General features: G+C 42.9%; 1 protein-coding gene across 2 annotated transcripts in view; it reads right to left on the bottom strand.

Moving 5' to 3' along the window:
• Nucleotides 1–21607, bottom strand: part of adcy8 (adenylate cyclase 8 (brain)) — an 88334-nt gene that overhangs the window by 23257 nt on the left and 43470 nt on the right. For both annotated transcript variants that reach the window (XM_042071355.1, XM_042071356.1), the window contains 4 exons: nt 11959–12059; nt 9113–9314; nt 6896–6982; nt 150–322 (listed from right to left, as the gene is read on the bottom strand). In XM_042071355.1, coding sequence (XP_041927289.1) covers nt 150–322; nt 6896–6982; nt 9113–9314; nt 11959–12059 — 563 coding nt within the window. The remainder of the gene's footprint in view (nt 1–149; nt 323–6895; nt 6983–9112; nt 9315–11958; nt 12060–21607) is intronic.

The following is a 21607-nucleotide window of genomic DNA, read 5'->3' as shown; positions in this document are numbered from 1 at the left end:
AATTCAAAACACACACACACACACACCTGTGTACCTGCTGGTGGGGTGTAGAGGAAGAGGTGTGTGTGTGTGTGTGTGTACCTGCTGGTGGGGTGCAGTGTGTCGTAGCGCAGGAAGAGGGGTGTGTGTGTGTGTGTGTGTGTGTGCACCTGCTGGTGGGGTGCAGTGTGTCGTAGCGTAGGAAGAGGGGTGTGTAGAGGCCTTCGGTGAGGAGGGAGTAGAAGCTCATGATGACCAGCAGCACGGTCAGTTTCAGCAGCGAGTTCAACCGCAGGAACACCGCACAAGTGACCATCGCCAGCAGGCCTGTAAACACAAAATACTACACACACACACACACACAGATCCACACACATACACACACACACACACACAGATCCACACACACACACACACACACATACAGACACATACACACACATACAGACACACACACACACACACACACACACAGACACACAGATCCACACACACACACACACACAGACACAGTTACACACGCACGCACACAGACACAAAACAGTAGAATTCCCTATGCCTTTAAATGGCCATATACTGTATGTCCTTATGCAAATGGCCCATACAAAACAGTAGAATTCCCTATGCATTTAAACAGCACTAAATCACAAACTATATATTTCCACAATGCAGTTTATGAAGCGTTGTTAGCACCAGCAAGTTGTTTAGGATGAGCTTTGCACAAGCAGAGAAGACTTTCATTCCAAGTTGTGCAATTTGGAACACATTACAAACGGACTGATAACAGACTCTAGCTACAAAATGCTACAGACTCCACTGCATGAAAAGTGGGATTTTCGTCAGTAAGCGGCACTGTAGATTGTCATGGAAGTCCAGGTTTACAACTGTATACGGCAATTTGCAGGCAACACAAAAACTCCCGTAAATTGTCGAAAATTGACGTTGGCAGTCGTCCCCCCTTGACCCCCCTCCTCCTAATTCTAGGGGAGCTATACAAATGCAAATCAGGGTGACATTTTTCTAAAAGGTATTAACTTAATTTTAAGAAAAGCACTGGTATAAATAGATCAGGCTCAGTATAGCCTAATTACAGCTTGAATTAATTTATTTAATGACAGTTTGCTATATTACTTACTGTGTCATTAGCAATGGCCAATGTTATGTAAAAAAGATATACAAAACTATTTATTTCAGCAATTAGTTTTAATCAGGTTTTGTCAAAGGTAAAAGGTGCTTTCCATGCAAACCCTCCCCATCCTTACACCCCCCATCATCACAACAGATCAAGTGAGAGCTCAACTAAAGAAACTGCACACCAATAAGGCAGCGTGGCCTGACAGACTGTGTCCAAGGCTACTCAAGGCCTGTGCTGCTGAACTGAGGGAGCCACTGAAGCACATCTTCAAATTGAGTCTACGCCTTGGACAAGTTCCAACACTGTGGAAGACATCATGTCTCACCCCTGTCCCTAAGAAGCCAAACCCTAGTGAGCTTAATGACTACAGACCTGTCGCTCTTACATCACATGTGATGAAGACAATGGAGCGGCTGGTCTTAGGTATTCCTTAGACCCCAGGTACGCCATGCACTAGACCCGTTACAGTTTGCATACCAGGAGAAAGTGGGCGTGGACAATTCCATCACTTATCTTCTACACAGGACACATTCTCACCTAGACAAGGGGAAAAGTACTGGGAGAATCATGTTCTTTTATTTCTCAAGTGCTTTTAACACCATCCAACTCCTCAGACTGGGAGACAAACTCTTGCAGATGGGTGTGGACGCTCACCTGGTAACCTGGATTTCAGATTACCTGACCGAGCGACTACAGTTCGTCAGACTGAAGAACTGTCTCTCTGACATTGTGATCAGCAGCACCGGAGCGCCACAGGGAACTGTGCTCTCTCCAGTCCTGTTCACCCTGTACACATCTGACTTCTGCTACAACACCGAGTCATGCCACATGCAGAAGATTTCTGACGATACTGCAATTGTGGGGTGTATCAGGAACGGACAGGAGGAGGAGTACAGGAGCCTGGTGGAGGACTTTGTGCAATGGTGCAAACTCAATCATCTTCAACTCAACACTTCAAAGACCAAGGAGAAGGTGGTGGATTTCCGCAGGTCTAAGCCCACTCTGCTACCAGTCCCCATTGATGGGGTCAATGTGGAGGTGGTAAGCACCTACAAGTATCTGGGTTTCCACCTGGACAATAAACTGGACTAGTCAGCCAACACTGACGCACTCTACAAGAAAGGGCAGAGCAGGCTGTACTTCCTGAGGAGGCTGCGGTCCTTCAATGTGTGCAGCAAGCTCCTCAGGATGTTCTACCAGTCTGTTGTTGCCAGCGTCCTCTTCTATGCTGTGGTATGCTGGGGAGGAAGGACAAAGAAGAAGGATGCTGGGCGAATTGACAGGCTGGTAAGGAAAGCTGGCTCTGTAGTGGGAGCTGAACTGGAGTGCATCACTTCAATATCTGACAAAAGGACCCTGAACAAACTGATCAACATCTTGGACAATGAGTGTCACCCACTCCACAGCACTATTGTTAAGCAGAAGAGCCTGATCAGCTGGAGACTTCACCCACTGCCTTGCACAACAGACAGACTGAGGAAGTAATTTGTCCCCAGGGCCATTGAACTGTTCAATGCTTCACTTAAGGGAAGAGGAGAGATAAACTTCTCCGCATAGTCTGTCTGCCTCTTCACCACCTCTATGTCTTGAACTGTCTGTCCACTAGCCACTTTTTATCACTGTCTTCTGCCTCACTGTTTGCGTGCTATATTAGCACATATGCACAACCCCTCCCTCCATGCCACAGCCGAACTGTGACCACACATATACCTTTTCTTAATATAGTTATATATATATATATATATATAGATATAGATATATATATAAGACTTTATTCTTGCACTGTTGAACTTGACACTCACCATGACACTCATTCACACAGAGCACCTTACCTTACTATGCACAGAGAATCACAGGGTCAGTCCCTGCCTCAGTCATTGCAAGCGCCTCTTGATTGATTAATCACCCACTATGTGGATACTGTTTTTAGAATTGATTTAGATTAAGTGTTAGTTAGTATAATTTGTATTAGAGCCAACCGATAAAGGATTTTGAAGGCCGATACCGATACAAATATTTGTTGATTTAAAAATCCGATATTCCGATATATCGGCTGATATATATATATTTTTTTTTTTCAGAAACGCGCAACAAAACATTAACAGATTTCCCTAACATTAGTTATTTGTAGTTATTTATGAGTATTGACTAAAATAATATGATAATGCATTTCAAAAACAAACTTGTTTATTTTTAAATAATATTGTCACAGTGGAACAGAGGAACATCGAAATATATTAAAGTTCTGATAAATAAAATGTATAAAAATACAAAGATATTAAACTTAGTCTTTTGAACAAAAACATAATAACAACAACAACCAAATCAAAGTTACAAGTATTAAAAGACTTAGTAAGCTTCATAAATATAACTTTGAACTAAGACTTAATAATTACAAAACATAATGATGACATTATTACTATAATCATCTTTGTATTATCATTAAACAAGATAAAGGGCACTCTTAAATGTTTGAGTGTGCGTGTGTAATAATTAGTCCCTATTGCCTTATAAGTTACCTTATAATTACAATGTCAGCTTGCTTATCCCTTTACCTGCACTTTTAAAATTATTTCCATCAAGCTACATCAAACCATTTTCAATCATCAGTTGCTGCCTGCCTTCTAAAACCTACTATTTAGTGATCTAAATTCATCATGTAACTCGTTAATGCTGCGGCTGAACGACAGTCTGAAACGCACACTTCATGGAATTTCACACACGTGTAAAAGAAAAGCTAACTTTTATGCACAAGCTACGTTTTGCACAAGCTACGTTTGATACTTTTTCTCTATGTCTAAATGTTCACTCCTCGCACGTCTAACTTACATTTTACAATGCAGGGACTGTAACTACAGATATACTAGTTATAAATCAATACTTTATTTAGGCAGAATAAGTTCGTTGTGGTTTCCCAGCTCATTAATGTTAACGTTAGCGGTCTTCCACTGATATTCATGGCATTAGCTAGCTTTGTGGTTAGCTAGTCTATGATGAGCCATAATTTAGCAATGGATAATGTCATACTGCAAATTGTAAAACATACGCTTTCAAAATAATAGGCCGGGGAGAGATGATATGTCTCACTGCTATAACTGTCACGCTATTAAAGAAATACATCTTCAGTCACATTGTCAAAAGTTAAAAGGACAGACAGTCAACTACACTGTAACAATGTAACGTAATTACTAGCTAATTCCGGTTCACTCTCGGCTTATTTAACAGCAGCAAAACTGGATATTGTTTTCACGAATTTTGTCATGCTTATTTGAGTTAAGAGAATTGATGGGGATGTTCTTTTAATTGCTATTTCAAGCAATGTATGTCTCGTTACCAAATCACCATGAACACACTTCACTGATGATCTCACTCGTGGATAACTGGTTCTCTCTGCCCGACTCTGGCTGGATCAGCAGGTTGCAGGATGTGTGGCGCGTTATACACAAGTGTTGCCAGCAGGGACGGTGCAGAGTGCCCTCTGGTGGACAAACTATACAACGCCAACACTCATGACATGGTTGAAGGGTGTTTCGGCCGTTTTTATTTTATTTTTAAAATATTCATTTATAGGCCATTATAAATGCCGATACCGATAGTTTGGAAAATGTCTAATATCGTCCGATAATATCGGCCCGCCGATAAATCAGTCGGGCTCTAATTTGTATTTTAGTATATTTAGTATATTCTTTATCTTCTACTGTCCTTATTGCTTAGTTGTGTTTTTTATATTATATACTTTTAATTACTTTTTCTGCTGTTATCTATCTATCTTGCTGTTATCTATCTATCTATCTATCTATCTATCTATCTATCACAGTCTCCTAGAGTTCAACCACTGTGCATGGTGGCATGGACTGACCTTTTCTTTGGTCTTGCTTAAATGCACAGTGGATGTGTTAACCACACAACTCCCAGCAATGCGCTCAACAGGCAGAAATGATGCTGGGTATGACATGTCTGTGTGTCTGTGTTACTAATTTTGTAATAAAAAAGAAGGGCATGGAGAAAAACTTCAGCGTACGATAGGAATACACTTTGCGTCGGAATAATAATGCGATTTGCGCCGGGTTTTGCGTCACGAAAATAGGGCCCTAAATGCATCACTGCTGTCTGGCACTTTTCCTATGTCTCTGAAAACAGCTGTTGTAAAGCCACTTCTCAAGAAGAATAACCTGGATGCCTCCATGCTAAACAATTACAGGCCCATATCCAATCTACCTGGCAAAATTATTGTAAAAGTAGTCTTTAATCAACTAACCACCTTTCAAACATCAAATGGGTATTTTGATTACTTTCAGTCAGGTTTTCGGCAAATCACAGCACTGAAACAGCTCTTATTAAGGTTTTCAATGACATATGTCTCAATACAGATTGAGGTAAAACATCAGTCCTAGTGCTACTGGACCTTAGTGCAGCATTTGACGCTGTTGATTACAATATTTTACTACACAGACTAGAAAACTGGGTTGGATTTACAGGCATAGTTATCAACTGGCTCAAATTATATCTACAATAAAGGAGTTTCCTTGTTGCCAGCGGCAACTGTACCTCAACACCAACGTCCTTGAACTGTGGTGTTCCCCAGGGGTTGATCTTGGGGCCACTATTATTCAACCTTTATATGCTCCCACTTGAACAAATCATCAAAAATAATTTTTATTAAATATCATATCTATTCAGACACACAAATTTACTTAGCTCTGTCGCCAAATGACTATGGTCCCCTAGAATCTCTTTGTCAGTGTATTGAACAAATCAACAACTGGATGACTCAAGATTTTCTTCAGCTGAACGAAGACAAAACTGAAGTAATTATATTTGGTAAAAAGGAGGCCACTGTCCTGGACACAAAAGGGTCAAAAATGTCAACAGCCACATGAACGCAATAACTAAATCAGCTTTTACCACCCCTGCTGAAAAAAAAACCAGCTAGAAACCAGCTTATGCTGGTAGCTGGCTTTAGCTCGTCTTTGCTGGTTTTCTTCCAGCTATTCCTGGACTTTTGCTGGTGTGACCAGCCTGTCAAGCTTGACATTGTTGGTGTAAGATGGTCATGCTGGTTTGCTAGAAATTACCAACATAAGCTGGCATGGCCAGTTAAACCAGCAATGTAGACCAGCAACACCAACTAAAATTACCTGCTTGAGGTGGTACAACAAGCAAAACCAGTTGAATCACCATCATAAACTGGATAAACCAGCTGACCATGCTTTCACAAGAGATTTGCTAGCAGGTCAACTATCATAGGGTGGTCAAACAAGCTAGTCATCAAGCTGGTTAACCAGCAAACCACCTTTAGCTGGTCAGGCTGTTTTTTCAGCAGGGGGCTGATTTCAAAACATGACTTAGAAAAACTCATTCATGCCTCTATCTCGCAGTTGATTACTGCAATGGGCTGTTCACAGGCCTTCCTAAAAAGACTATCAAACAGCTTCAGGTGATACAAAATGCAGCAGCTAGGGTTCTCACAAAAACTAAAAGAACTGACCACATTACTACAAATTTATAAGTCCCTGCACTGGCTTCCAGTAAGTCACAAAATTAACTTTAAAGCACTATTGTTTGTTTATAAATCAGTAAATAGAGCAGGACCTAAATACCTAGCAGTACACACCTTCTCGTCCTCTCAGCTCTGAAGAGAAAAACCTGTTAGTAAAACCTGCTGTTAGAACTAAACATGCACGCACGCATGCATGCACACAGGCACGCACACACACACTCATGTACACACGCACGCACACACACACTCATGCATGCAAGCACACACTCACGCACACACACCTGCGGGTTGAAGCAGATGTCTGGGTGACTGTTGGAGATGTTGTAGGTCTGGTTCCATTGGACAGTGGAGTCCAACTCACACCAAAGCTGTGGATACACACACACACATACACACACACATAAACAAACACACACACCACACACACACACATACACACACACAAACACACACACACACACATACACACACACACATACACACACACACATACACACACAATGTGTGAATACAACACAAACAACACAAATGCAGCATGCTTTACAACAGAGAACAGCTTCAGTGACCTTCTGTGTGTGTGTGTGTGTGTGCATTAGGGATCGACCGATATGTTTTTTTCAGGGCCGATACCGATATTAATTATTACCAAAACAGGAGGCCGATAACCGATATGTCAGTTGTCAAAAATAGGGGTACATGTAGATAATAAAGGCGATATGCTGCAAAAATGTATTCAACTTTTAAACTTTTTTTTTGTTCTTTTGATACACAATTGTCTATCAACTTGCATCACAAGTGTAAACCCTGTGTATCATGTTAATCCAAGAGCTGAGTGATAGCAATTATTTTCACTAGGCCTACACAATGGGCTATGTGCTTGTTAAGGGACCTGTCACAAAAAGGATGCTTTGCCATCGTGTGTGTGAGTGCACGAGAGAAGGAGAGGAAGAGGTGCATGCGTGATGGTAAGTGTTACGGTTGAATAGTTTAACAAAACAGTTTTAAAATAGTTATTCTATTTAAGCATGCAATTTGTGTCCATATGTAGGCTATAAGCTACACTTCTGTGAGCCTAAAAGGCACGTAATAGCCAGCTCAGGACGCGATTTAGTTCAGGTCGGTAAATTACGACTGGCCCTGGGTGCATGTAGTCTTTTCTGACAGTCCGCTTCAAAAAGGAGCAACTAGACTTTTTGACGTTCACTATCGCATAATTTAGGACTTGTCTACTATGTAGGCCTAACGTCCGCCGAGATGTCCCGTTATTCACAATTAACGGACGAGGCAGAGGCAAAGAACTCGCGACGGGCAGCACCCGAGTTTGTAGGCTAACTAGTAAACAGCATCAGTAACGTGCATCAATCGGGAATTCGCTAAATGAAGGAAGTGGGTGCTTTAGTCTACTTATTGATCAGAGACAATAGCTTACAAAGTGGTGTTTTTGTAACTTCAGTGTAGATGATTGTGATTCATTGCAACTTCAGCAATGTAAGGTACCTTCCTTACCTTCGAAAAATAGCTCCGTACAGCTGAAGCCCAGTCTACAGTTTGCCTCAGTGAGAATCCTAAACTTTCTCTGTGTTCAGTCTTTGATCCTGATTGGCTGCATTCGTGCTAACTAACAAATCAGACGGTGTAGTAGGCGGGACAATGCTCTGGACCACAGAGTAGCAAATGCAGGGAGTGAGAGACGCTTTACAGATGCTCTTGACCACAGTGTGCATGTGTCTGCATGCATGTCCATATGTGTGTGTGTGTGTGTGTGTGTGTGCGTGCATGTCCATATGTGTGTGTGTGTGTGTGTGCATGCACGTCCATATGTGTGTGTGTTTGTGTGTGTGCGTGCATGTCCATATGTGAGTGTGTGTGTGTGTGCATGCACGTCCATATGTGTGTGTGTGTTTGTGTGTGTGTGTGTGCGTGCGTGCATGTCCATATGTGTGTGTGTGTGTGTGTGGGTGTGCATGCATGTCCATATATGTGTGTGTGTGCATGCATGTCCATATGTGTGTGTGTGTGTGTGTGTGTGTGTGTGTGTGCATGCATGTCCATATGTGTGTGTGTGTGTGTGTGTGCATGCATGTCCATGTGTGTGTGTGTGTGTGTGCATGCATGTCCATATGTGTGTGTGCATGTCCATATGTGTGTGTGTGTGTGTGTGTGTGTGTGCATGCATGTCCATATATGTGTGTGCATGTCCATATGTGTGTGTGTGTGCGTGCATGTCCATATGTGTGTGTGCGTGCGTGCATGTCCATATGTGTGTGTGTGTGTGCATGTCCATATGTGTGTGTGTGTGTGTGTGCATGTCCATATGTGTGTGTGTGTGTGCATGCATGTCCATATGTGTGTGTGTGCGTGCATGTCCATATGTGTGTGTGTGTGTGTGTGTGTGTGTGCATGTCCATATGTGTGTGTGTGTGTGTGTGTGTGTGCATGTCCATATGTGTGTGTGTGTGTGCATGCATGTCCATATGTGTGTGTGTGTGTGCCCTCACGATGTTGCTGATGGCGGCGGTGAAGTTGATGGTGATGGACAGCAGTGTGAGGGCGGTTCGTGCCGCTTGGGTTTCGTTCAGCCAGCCGCCCGCGCGCCGCACCACCAGAGACAGACACTTGTAGTCCTCCGCCGTCGTCATGACAACCAGCAGCAGGTGCACAAGGATCAGCAAGGAGAACTGGGTTACCATGGTAACCATCCTACACACACACACAGGCACGCACACACACACAGACACACTGTGTTCTGTAAATGGCAGTATGTCCTCACTGACAGGTAGAATGACTGGCACTGTATGTGACTGTGCGTCTTTGTATATGTGTGTGTGTGTGTGTGTGTGTAGTTATCTTAGTATGTATTCATGTGCCTGTATGTGTATTAATGTAGTATGTATTTATAGGTATGTACTTATTTCAGTGTGTACACGTGTGTGTGTGTATTTATATGACTGTGTATTTGTGTGTGTGTGCGTGCGTGTGTGTATTTATATGACTGTGTATTTGTGTGTGTATGTGTGTGTGTGTGTGTGCGTGTGTGTGTGTATTTATATGACTGTGTATTTGTGTGTGTATGTGCGTGTGTGCGAGTGTATTTATATGACTGTGTATTTATATGACTGTGTATTTGTGTGTGTATGTGCGTGTATGTGTGTGTATTTGTGTGTGTGTGTGTGCATGCGTGCGTGCGTACATGCATGTGTGCGTATTTATATGATTGTGTATTTATATTATTGTGTATTTGTGTGTGTGTGTGCGTATTTATATGATTGTGACACTTTCAGTATTCCAGTATTTCAATAACCCAGAAAGGGAATGTCCCTGAGCAGCGAAACCAATAATCTCCTATTAGAGAAACAGTCAGGTATACATCCACTGAAACAAAATAATACTGATCTTAAGGTCTTTAATTAGATCAAAATAATACTGATCTTAAGGTCTAAATAGATCAAAATAATACTGATCTTAAGGTCTTTAATTAGATCAAAATAATGATGTTGATGTTGTGTTTTGTCATGTCATGTTGTGTTTTGGCCTGATGCGCCATCCTCCACAGGTCTATCTATTTGTTATAGCCATTTTCCTAGTTAAAGTCTTGAATGTTATTTATGTGTATTGGGAAATTCGTTTGGATTAGTTTGGAATGCTTGCAATAACTTAGTTTGAATTATAATTTATTTTTATGTAATTATTTTTTTTTGTGCTTAGCACTTTAAGGGCACACAAGCGAGGGGTGACGTAGTGGGCATGACTGCATAAGGGGCTGAATGCGATAGCTTGGCACAAGCGAGGGGTGACGTAGTGGGCATGACTGCATACGGGGCTGAATGCGATAGCTTGGCACAAGCGAGGGGTGACGTAGTGGGCATGACTGCATACGGGGCTGAATGCGATAGCTTGGCACAAGCGAGGGGTGACGTAGTGGGCATGACTGCATACGGGGCTGAATGCGATAGCTTGGCACAAGCGAGGGGTGACGTAGTGGGCATGACTGCATACGGGGCTGAATGCGATAGCTTGGCACAAGCGAGGGGTGACGTAGTGGGCATGACTGCATACGGGGCTGAATGCGATAGCTTGGCACAAGCGAGGGGTGACGTAGTGGGCATGACTGCATATGGGGCTTAATGCGATAGCTTGGGGTGGCGTAGTGGGCATGACTGCATATGGGGCTGAATGCGATAGCTTGGCACAAGCGAGGGGTGACGTAGTGGGCATGACTGCATATGGGGCTGAATGCGATAGCTTGGCACAAGCGAGGGGTGACGTAGTGGGCATGACTGCATATGGGTCAGAATGCGATAGCTTGGCACAAGCGAGGGGTGACGTAGTGGGCATGACTGCATAAGGGGCTGAATGCAATAGCTTGGCACAAGCGAGGGGTGACGTAGTGGGCATGACTGCATAAGGGGCTGAATGCAATAGCTTGGCACAAGCGAGGGGTGACGTAGTGGGCATGACTGCATATGGGGCTGAATGCGATAGCTTGGCACAAGCGAGGGGTGACGTAGTGGGCATGACTGCATATGGGTCAGAATGCGATAGCTTGGCACAAGCGAGGGGTGACGTAGTGGGCATGACTGCATATGGGTCAGAATGCGATAGCTTGGCACAAACGAGGGGTGACGTAGTGGGCAAGACTGCATATGGGTCAGAATGCGATAGCTTGGTTACAAATGTTTTTTCGACCACGCTTTTCCTTTACAAACCACTTTAAACAGTTATTTCGTTAGGACCTTGATGTGGACTAATTTACAACAAGTTTTCATTCATCTTTCGTTGCTGTATGGACCAATAAATATTAGTTTTGCCACGTAAAGGAGAAGGTGCGTTAATCCTGCCAGGCCTATCGTTTCACTGCCACAAAGAACTTTGGATAAAAATGGACTATACACTATTAATCACGAAGTCATTAGTGTTTCGGCATCCGGGTTGGCAACCTCGAGTCAGGGGGGAGGTCTTTAAATAGATCAATATAGTACTGATCTTAAGGTCTTTAAATAGATCAAAATAATACTGATCTTAAGTTACGACTTCTTCTACAATGCTTTTGCTGAAGTGTCCTTAAAGGTACACTATGCAGCTTCAGGTATTAAAGGTACACTATGCAGGTTCAGGTGTTAAAGGTATTTAAAGGTACACTATGCAGCTTCAGGTATTTAAAGGTACACTATGCGGCTTCAGGTATTTAAAGGTACGCTATGCAGGTGCAGGTATTTAAAGGTACACTATGCAGGGTCAGGTATTTAAAGGTACACTATGCAGCTTCAGGTATTTAAAGGTACGCTATGCAGGTGTATGTGTGTGTGTGTGTGTGTGTGTGTGTTTGTGTGTGAGTGTGTGTTACCTGGTGGACGGCAGGAGACCCTGTATCCCGGTGATGAAGAGGAGCACGATGAAGGCACACACAAGGTTTGACTTAAACACCTCGTCCCTCATCTGAGAGTACTGCAGAACACACACACACACACACAGGATGTTAGGTTCAATACAGATACAGGAGTTAATTTAGCTACAGGACGTTAGGTTCAATACAGATACAGGAGTTAATTTAGCTACAGGACTTTAGCTTCAATACAGATACAGGAGTTAATTTAGCGTTTACACGTTTTAAGGATATGTTTGTGCATGCCCATGAGCCAGCCCCTCTGAAACAGTCAAAGGCGATTTAAAACGAGCCAGAAAGTCGAGACAGGACCCATCGTCAAAATGTCTGTGTCCACCACTCTAGTTCATCCAAAACAAACCAGAAAAGGGACTCAAAGTGCTAAATACCAGATTTATCCTTTAAGGCCAAATAATGTCACAGTGAAGATAGTTACTTATATACAAAAACAAATACATCAAACACTTACATTCATGCAAACACACACACTCTTTCACTCTCTCTCTTTCACACACGCTCACACACACACACACTCATTCACTCAAAAACACACCCACTCCGTCACAAACGCACACACACCACATCTCATATATCCCACCCACCCCCTTACACACTTCAAAATATTACACAAACACACACACACAACATGGTGATTGGTGTTTAACAGGCCTGTGGGGTTAATCTGGAGTCCTGTGAGAATTACAGATTATCTCCTAATCCGGGTTACTTCAGGTCTACCTCTGTATGTGTGTGTGTGTGTGTGTGTGGTGTGTGTGTACGTGTATAATGTGTGTGTGTGTGTCTGCCTGCCTGCCTTTTGTGTATATACTGTATGTGTGCTGTGGTTTGTGTGTGTGTGTGTGTGTGTGTGTGTGTGTGTGTGGTGTCTGAGTGTGTGTTCATTTGCATGTGTACACAAACTAAATCAAGTGAATCAAAGTGTTAAATTAAGGGAATTATTGAGCTCCAAATGTTGTGTCAAAATGTTCTTCAGTGCAACTGTCCCGATGAAACTTCTAATAACAAAAATGTTTTTAAAAATATAGAAAATCATCCAAAACTATCATGAACACTCGTGGCCTAATTGCATTAGTGTTTGCAACAATATATACATATAGTCCGGTGGACAGCCCATAGAGCCCCATTGTGGACCCGGAAATGTTGAGTACACCAAAGTTTTATGATGGAAATATATAGTATGGGTTCCCAACATGCAGAAACTGCCAGATGCTAATATGCATATGTTGGGCAATTTGTGTAATTGAGCTAATTAGCATAAATTAGCATAATAACCTATATTGATCATATTATAAAAGCTGCTTGGCCAAAATGGACAATGTTAGTATATTTTTAGGGGTTACTGGAGATGCTGAGTCCATATCTGACATTTTCAAGATTCAAAATCACTATTTAAACTTGGTTTTGTCACATTTTACTTTCATTAAGCTGATTTTGCTGAGTTTTTTGGTACAATTTAGACAGATTTTTGGAGGATAGGGCTGTAACGATACACCAACCTAACAATTCGATTCGTGTCACGATTTTTGACCCACGGTTTGAAACGAACCTCGATTTTTCTTTTTTTGGAGGGGGGGCTAGACATTTCAATAGCCTACCTTAGAGTACCAGAGGATTACAATGGAATATATCTGTATTATTTTATATCCTGATATAAAAAGAGAGAATACTGAATGTCTGATATATATGACAGCACACTTTATGCAGATTAGCCTATAGCTTAGGCCTACTATTTCTATTACAACTCTACCACATTCAGCTGTCTGGTTGAAGCCTGGAAATATTGTAAACAAAGTAGCATAGTTGGCTAGCTTATCCTAGTCTACTGATTGGACTGTTCAGTTTCCTCATGTGTGTTTAAGGTAATACTGTTCTCCTTGGGACAAGCCTTTTGGGAAACATTGGTATTGAGATGATCATTCAGTTCTCCCAGAATCCCCAGCGCGAAACATCGTGGGAATCTCTAGCACAGTCCAGCACGCTGGCGTTGCACAGCTCCCCCAACAAGCCATTGCCATCCTCGGCGCGGGCGTTTCCACATTCAGTCCAGCAATTAGTCTCTGGCACTGCCACACAGCAGGTGGGGTGCACACACCGCAAGAGCCCTACTCACCCTGGGGAGCGACAACCACCAGCGGCCCAATGCGGGGCGTACTAGCAGTCACCTGGTCTGTCGCCTCTCGTCCCCAGCTCCCTTCACATGGCAGGGCCTCCACTGCCACAGACTCCCCGGCGCTGAGCACCGTAACTGGCACCGCACCTCCGATGCTCCACTCCGTCATCTCGCCAGTCGGGGCAGCAGACTCCAGTTCCATCGCAGCCGGACCACGCTGTGCACAGCTATCAACGTTGGCGTCCCTCCTCTGCTGCCTTGTCGCAGAGCTGTCCTCCACTGTTTCGGCCACTCCACACCGCCACGATTGCGCCAAGGCCTAAACCTTCTCTCTGGCTCATGCCATCGGATTTCACACAACAAACTTTTTTCCCCCTTATTTTTCTAAAGAGCACCGGCGAACAGGCCGACTCCAACAGGCTCCGCCAACCGTCCGTCCTCAAGGCACCACCTGCCGCTCCACCTCTGCCAACTCCAGCCTAAAGCTGTCCGGCGGGGGGAGGGGCTCAAGGTCTTCTCTCGGTGAAGTCAGCGCCCAAGCCAGCGTCACTACCTTATTTTCTAAGGCCGCTTCCTCAGACCGCTCTCCCAGTCGCGTGAAGTCCTTCTCTGCCGTGGCCACTGCATCAAAACCCTCTTCAGGCAAGCACTCCTCCCGTAGCCAGGCCCAGGCGACGGCTGGTCTCCTCCTGCGGCTTCTACTGAAGGCCTCTGTAAGCTTTTTAGTACCCCTTACAAGGGCTCTCTTCGGATCCTTTTGCTTGGGCCTTCACCTAGCGGTGAGCATGGACGGATTATGAACTTTCGGGCCCCTGGGCCCAGATGTATTAAGGGCCCCCCATTAATTGTTGCATATGTGGAAGGGGGGTTTGGAGGTCCTTCCTCAGAAATGTTTTAATTTGTTTGATGTGATTTCCTGTGATCTGGTGCATTTTGGGGATGGCCAATACTAAATTCAATCAGATTCATAGCCTACATCCTGATGTGTTGATATTGAGGCAATGATTTCATGCAAAGGCTTGGGCTTCAGGGCCGGTAGGCCCGTGCAGTAATTCATCCCTGGCGGTGAGGTCTCCCACTCCCGGCTCCTCCAGCACTGAAGTCACTGTCTCCTACAGAACGCAACTTGCTCCTCCATGGAAAAACGTGCCCATCTACAGGTTATCAGCTGTAACTGCAAAGCTGGGTTAAAACTGTGTATACATGTATCTGGTAAGTGCAGCTGCAGGCCTGGCCTGTACTAATTATTGTTTCTGCAAAGGCAGTGATGTTACATGTGGCAATATATTTACACAACAACACAACAGCAGAAGGACAGGGATAAAGAGTCTGGAGAAGATGGCGACAAGACAACGGATGAGGACAGTGAGGAGTAGTAGAGGCTAGTTCTTCCCGTTGTTACTCAATTGTGAGTCACAGCAGAGGGCCAGTGAATAGCTATTTCCAAAATGATTGTGGAATTCAGAAATAACTTGTAGATCTAAATTATTCCTAAACACTGAACATTTTTATCCTCCGAAAATCTGTCTAAATTGTACCTAAAAACTCAGCAAAATCAGCTTAATGAGAGTAAAAACGTGACCAAACCATGTTTAAATACTGATTTTGAATCTTGAAAAATGTCAGATATGGACTCAGCATCTCCAGTAACCCCTAAAAACATACTAACATGGTCCATTTTGGCCAAGCAGCTCTTATAATATGATCAATATAGGTGATTATGTTAATTTATGCTAATTAGCTCAATTACACAAATGCCCAACATATGCAAATTCGCATCCGGCAGTTTCTGCATGCTGGGAACCCATACTATATATTTCCATCATAAAACTTTGGTGTACTCAACATTTCCGGGTTCACCTTTCTGTCCACTGGACTAATAGATGGACCACATATTGAATAAAAAAATAATGAAAAAAGCCCTCTCATGAAGACCCTCTGTGCATATAGTAATCGTCACCATAGAAACCCTCTGTGCATGTAGTAAGGCGAGTAATCGTTACCATAGAAACCCTCATTGCATATAGTAATTGTCACCATAGAAACCCTCTGTGCATGTAGTAAGGCGAGTAATCGTCACCATAGAAACCCTCATTGCATATAGTAATTGTCACCATAGAAACCCTCTGTGCATATAGTAATCGTCACCATAGAAACCCTCTGTGTATGTAGTAAGGCGAGTAATCGTCACCATAGAAACCCTCTGTGTATGTAGTAATCGTCACCATAGAAACCCTCTGTCCGCTAATGTAACCCTGTAGATCCGCTAATCAGTGAAATCAGCTGTGCTAAGTGCACAGGTATAACCAACACATGGCAGGACTTTTGCGCATCACATATAAAGCATAGCTGAAGATTAGGGTTGGGTAACGTTTGGGTTTTATCCGATACCGCCAAAACGGTGCCTGAACCGGTACTTTGTTTTTACAATAAAATGGTCTAAAGCATGACTTTTTTTGATTGATAAGACAAATTTGGACATGAAATTGAACTGCTGTATTCAATTTACTATCAAAATCTCATTGCTTCTACGCATTGATTACTGCAACTCCATCTTCTCTGGCATTCCACAGAAATCACTCCACCACCTCCAAATAATTCGGGGCAGCCGTGGCCCACTGGTTAGCACTCTGGACTTGTAACCGGAGGGTTACAAGTGACCAGTGACCCAATGAGACCAGTGGGCCGTGGCTGAAGTGCCCTTGAGCAAGGCACCTGACCCCTCACTGCTCCCCGAGCGCCGCTGCTGATGCAGGCAGCTCACTGCGCCGGGATTAGTGTGTGCTTCACTTCACTGTGTGTACACTGTGTGCTGTTTGTGTTTCACTAATTCACCGATTGGGTTAAATGCAGAGACCAAATTTCCCTCACAGGATCAAAAAAGTATTTATACTTATACTTATAATTCAGAACTCTGCAGCCAGGATAGTAACAGGCACAAACACTTTAGTTGCTAGGTTACGGGGACGCTGGCGACACACGCCGCTCCGTCTGGCATCAGGTTTTTGTTTTTTTTATGTAATGTTCGTAATTTTATGTAATGTCATGTTTATTTTTTGTATTGGTTTGTCTAGTTAAATGTTTTCCCTATTTATTTACGCTATTTTTGATAGTTTTCGTGTTATTCTTAGTCCTTTTTACTGCTTCTAAGTCAGCTGATGTCGTTGACATTTGTCCATTGGGAGCTTGATGTGGCTAGCTTTTGCCCTAGCTGGGCCTCTGACATCCTTCCATCCATCCGTGAACAGTGCTTCACTGTCTGGTCGTGGGATCTCTCGGGACAGCTGGACCTAGGCTAGCTACTCTGCGAAAGATAGGTAGCCTAGGTCCAGCTGTCCCGAGAGATCCCCTCTAGCAACTCTCCGTTGGCTTGTGAGCTCCAGAAATCGAAACTTAATCAGGCCAATGAAATCGTGTATAGAGTCGTTAGGTGGGCTTAACATAATGAGTTGCAACGGTTTGGCTTGAATTCCCTGCTACTTGAAAACAAATAAGATGGATGTTGCTGCTGGCGAACAGTGTGACACGAGTTAAGCTTTTATTAACCCTTTAGGCGCCAGAGGTTTTTTTCCAAAACGATCAATTTTGACATCTTCATTTCAAAAGGCTATATCTTAAAAGTGATAAGAGATAGAGACTTTCTGTAAATTAGAGAAATATTAAGGATGACCCAAAGTTTATGTAGAGATTAAATGTTTATATCTAATTTGCATATTATGACGTCATATGGTGGCGGCCATATTGGATTATAGAATTTTCATGAAAAGTCGCATGTTTGAATGATAAAATGCACCACTTCTTTCCCCCCAAAATGTCCCTCACCTTCTGTATGCTATATTGCACAATACTGAATGCTCAGGTAAATAGTAAGTAGTGAACAAACTGTGTAAATCATTACTAATAAATGGCAGAAACAAACCAAATGCATGTAGCGGTAGACTGGCCTTTTGCTGTAGAGATTTTCCATTTACTACATACAGTAGGCACTCTGATTCCATGTATGGGGCACATATATATTATTCAGATGACACACAAACATAAGTAGACAATACCTGTTTAGTTCAAAAGCTCATTTGCCACGGCAAGGCACAGATCAGGAGTGAGATGACGAGACAAGACAAGAGACAATGATAGTATTTGTTTTCTTTTTGTTGTTTTTGTTGATGTTTTTTTGTTGTTTTTTTCTTAGGTGACAAAGACACACACATCACAAGGACATGAACACACAAAAAGGAACACATAGTGTATGTCCTAAATTATCAGGGAAATAGATAGCAAATCAACAGTGTAAATCATTACTAATAAATGGCTGACATTTTTTTATGTAGCAGGCCTTTTGCTGTAGAGATAATAACTCTCTATCCCTATCCATACAGGGCCGGCATTCCCATCATCTTGTGATAGACTTTGCATGACCTAATGTGTGTGTGTGTGTGTGTGTGTGTGGGGGAGAGGGAGAGGGAGAGAGCGTGTCACCACCTCCACCACGCGAGCAGCATGGCCAGATCTGCCTCGCGCGCGCCGAGTGGAGAGAATTTGCGCAGCTCGGACTAGGCCTACTGTCATTCTCATTGCGACTCCCCACACTGCCTCTACGTTCCCCCCTAACTGTCCTATGAGCACTTCGACCTCGTCTAACATACCCAGTGGCATTAGACAAAGGCTCCACCACGTTACTGTCGCCGCGATTGTGGAGAGGCACACTGTTCAGAAGACAGAAGCTAGCGCTATGGACATTAGGCTACCTCCGCCACACCACTAACACCCTGCTAACTTCCCGATGAACACTCCGAACCCGTGAAACATTATTCCCACCAGTGACATTGGGCAAACGATTCAACGTTTGTGCTTGGTGTAAGCTAAACTATGGAGTAAACTCTCACTTTGTCCAGCTGCATCATTGCAAGGCAGGGACGCATCTGAAGCCTAAGTAGCCAACTAGCTCCGCTGGTGGGAAACGTATGGGACTCATAGCGCTGCCGCTGTCCTATTGCGTGCAGAGGGAATTTGAAAGACAACTGATTATCCCGCCCCTCGGACTGAGCACTGCGAACGGTGAGTGCCCAGAGTGCCCAGACCCTACATTTTAATGTGGGTCTGGCTCGTCAGGCTAGTGTCGCGGTGTGAAAAGGCAGAATCGCGGCACACCTTTCTAGTGTTTCACGCAGTGCTTTGCATCTTACACGGCCGCAAAAGCAACCCACATCTCCCGCTTTACTTATCGGTAGCCTACGTTATCCAAAAACAAACAAATAAATAAATAATAATTTCATATCTCTCCTTGCTTTCATTGTAGACTATGTGTGCAACTTTACCAAACAGTATAGAAGTAAACCCCCTCTCCTTGCCCCGCTCTCTCTCGCACTCCCTCCCTCTCCTGCTCAATGAACACGCGCAACTTAAATAAAACATTCACAATCGTGAAAGCAAGGACGCATAGAAGACGACTAGTTAAATTACTATTAAATCCGCTTAGCATCATTAGCATGCTGCACATATTTGTTTAAAACTCTTGCATTGAAGTTGACTGATCATCTCAATACCAACGTTTCCCAAAAGGGCCTGTCCCAAGGAGAACAAGTATTACCTTGAAACTTAAACACACATGGGAAAACTGAACAGTCCAATCAGTAGACTATGATAGGCTAAGCTAGCCAACTATGCTACTTTGTTTACAATATTTCCAGGCTTCAACCAGACAGCTGAATTAAAGAGGTAGAGTTGTAATAAAAAATAGCAGGCCTAGGCTATAGGCTAATCTGCATAAAGTGTGCTGTCATAAATATCAGTCATTCAGAAAAATAATTTTATATCAGGAACAACAGCAGTCTACCTTAGTTGAATATTCCATTACATTTAATCTATAGGCTATTGCAATTTAATACCATTGTTAGCTGTGTTTATATTGCCATCATGCCATATCAGTGTAAAACATAACTCAAATTAAATAATACTAATAAAAAGACTTTTGCATTCCCAAAAGTATATTTTATTAAAAATGTGTGAACTCTGAACTCTGAAAATTTAAAGTTCTCAAACTATGAGAATTTTATGAAGCGCTGAAGTGGTCTGAAATGATCACCATTCTAACTTTCACTCACCTGAACTTGTGACCTCTTTGTAGGCCTATGAACATTTGAACGAGTGAATACAAAATAGAAATAATTATCCCAGAAAGTCCCAGAAATATGACTTGAATAGAAGTTAGTTAGTTAGTTATTAACAATTAATTGATAAACTTTTACAATACTTTGAGCACTGATGCAGTCAGCATAGGCCTCTTACATTGTTTGCAGGTAGGCCTACATTTCATTCCGTTTTTGATGGCAAACGCGAAACAGCGCCAAAATAACCACCAGTGGACAAAAAGAGTATTACATGTGTACTGTTAAGACTCGCCATAGAGAATGAATGGGGGAAATTGTGGAGGTTATAGTTTGACGATGTCGTACTCCCGTGCGGGCCGGTTGCTATATACCACGGACATGTTTTGGGGGGCCACCCAAAATAAGGTGGCGGGCCGTAGTTTGGGGACCACTGCCTTACACAATATCCTTGCTAATGCGCTAACTGGCATTTATTTGAAATGTTATCAGCAAAGTTGTAAGGTGAAAACTTTATTTCACGGTGTGTTCTAAACATAATGGCATGATATTCTTGCATGTGCTTGAAGCCCATATAGCATCACAATGAATATGAAGATCATGTTAAAAGTTAGCTGGCAAAATGTAAATATGTAGGTTACATACCTGATGTCACTGAGCTGTCAAAGAGGCTACTAAACCATCTCCGTACATTATCGCTAATTAAACTCAGCTGACTGGTGTTAGCGCATAACCATAGTTGCGGTTAAAATGCCTAGGCTAGCGCTGGGAATCTAAACACTTCAACACCGACATGTAGCCTAACATGTTCAAAACTATTGCATGTTATGGGTTAAGAAGACATGAAATTTCTTAAAGCATTTGGGAACACACTGAATTAACTGGAAAGTAGAGTTCCTGTTAGATTAGCTTGCTTGCAAATGCCGTTGTCCATGACCTGGCAGTTTTATGGCAAGCGGTTTTTAACATACCTTATGGCAAACCGCCTACACTGGGTAAACTTGAAAGCAGAGCTTACCATTGTGTGTGCATGCATGGCAAGCTGTTTTAACATTTAAATGTATTATTCGTAGGAGCAATGAGATATTGATAGTAAATTGAATATATAACAGTTCAATTTCATGTTCAAATGTTGTCAAAAAAGTGCTAGATTAATCGATTACAAAAATAATCGATAGCTGCAGCCCTAATCCATATGCAGCAATGACATTAATTGGGGCAACTCGAGGAAATCCTCATCCAGTTGAACGAGACGACCTTATAGCCTACCGGTAGCCTATGTCTTTACCACAGTATGCAACGCAAATAGGACTACCTTCACATTTTTGCTGTCTATGAGTAGGCCTAGACATAATTCGCTTAGTTTTCTTTGGTC

The sequence above is a fragment of the Alosa sapidissima genome, chromosome 19, assembly GCF_018492685.1.
Source record: "Alosa sapidissima isolate fAloSap1 chromosome 19, fAloSap1.pri, whole genome shotgun sequence".
In the NCBI taxonomy this organism is placed as follows: domain Eukaryota; kingdom Metazoa; phylum Chordata; class Actinopteri; order Clupeiformes; family Clupeidae; genus Alosa; species Alosa sapidissima.
The sequence above is the reverse complement of the archived record's forward strand: the minus strand, read 5'-3'. Positions and strand labels throughout refer to the sequence as shown.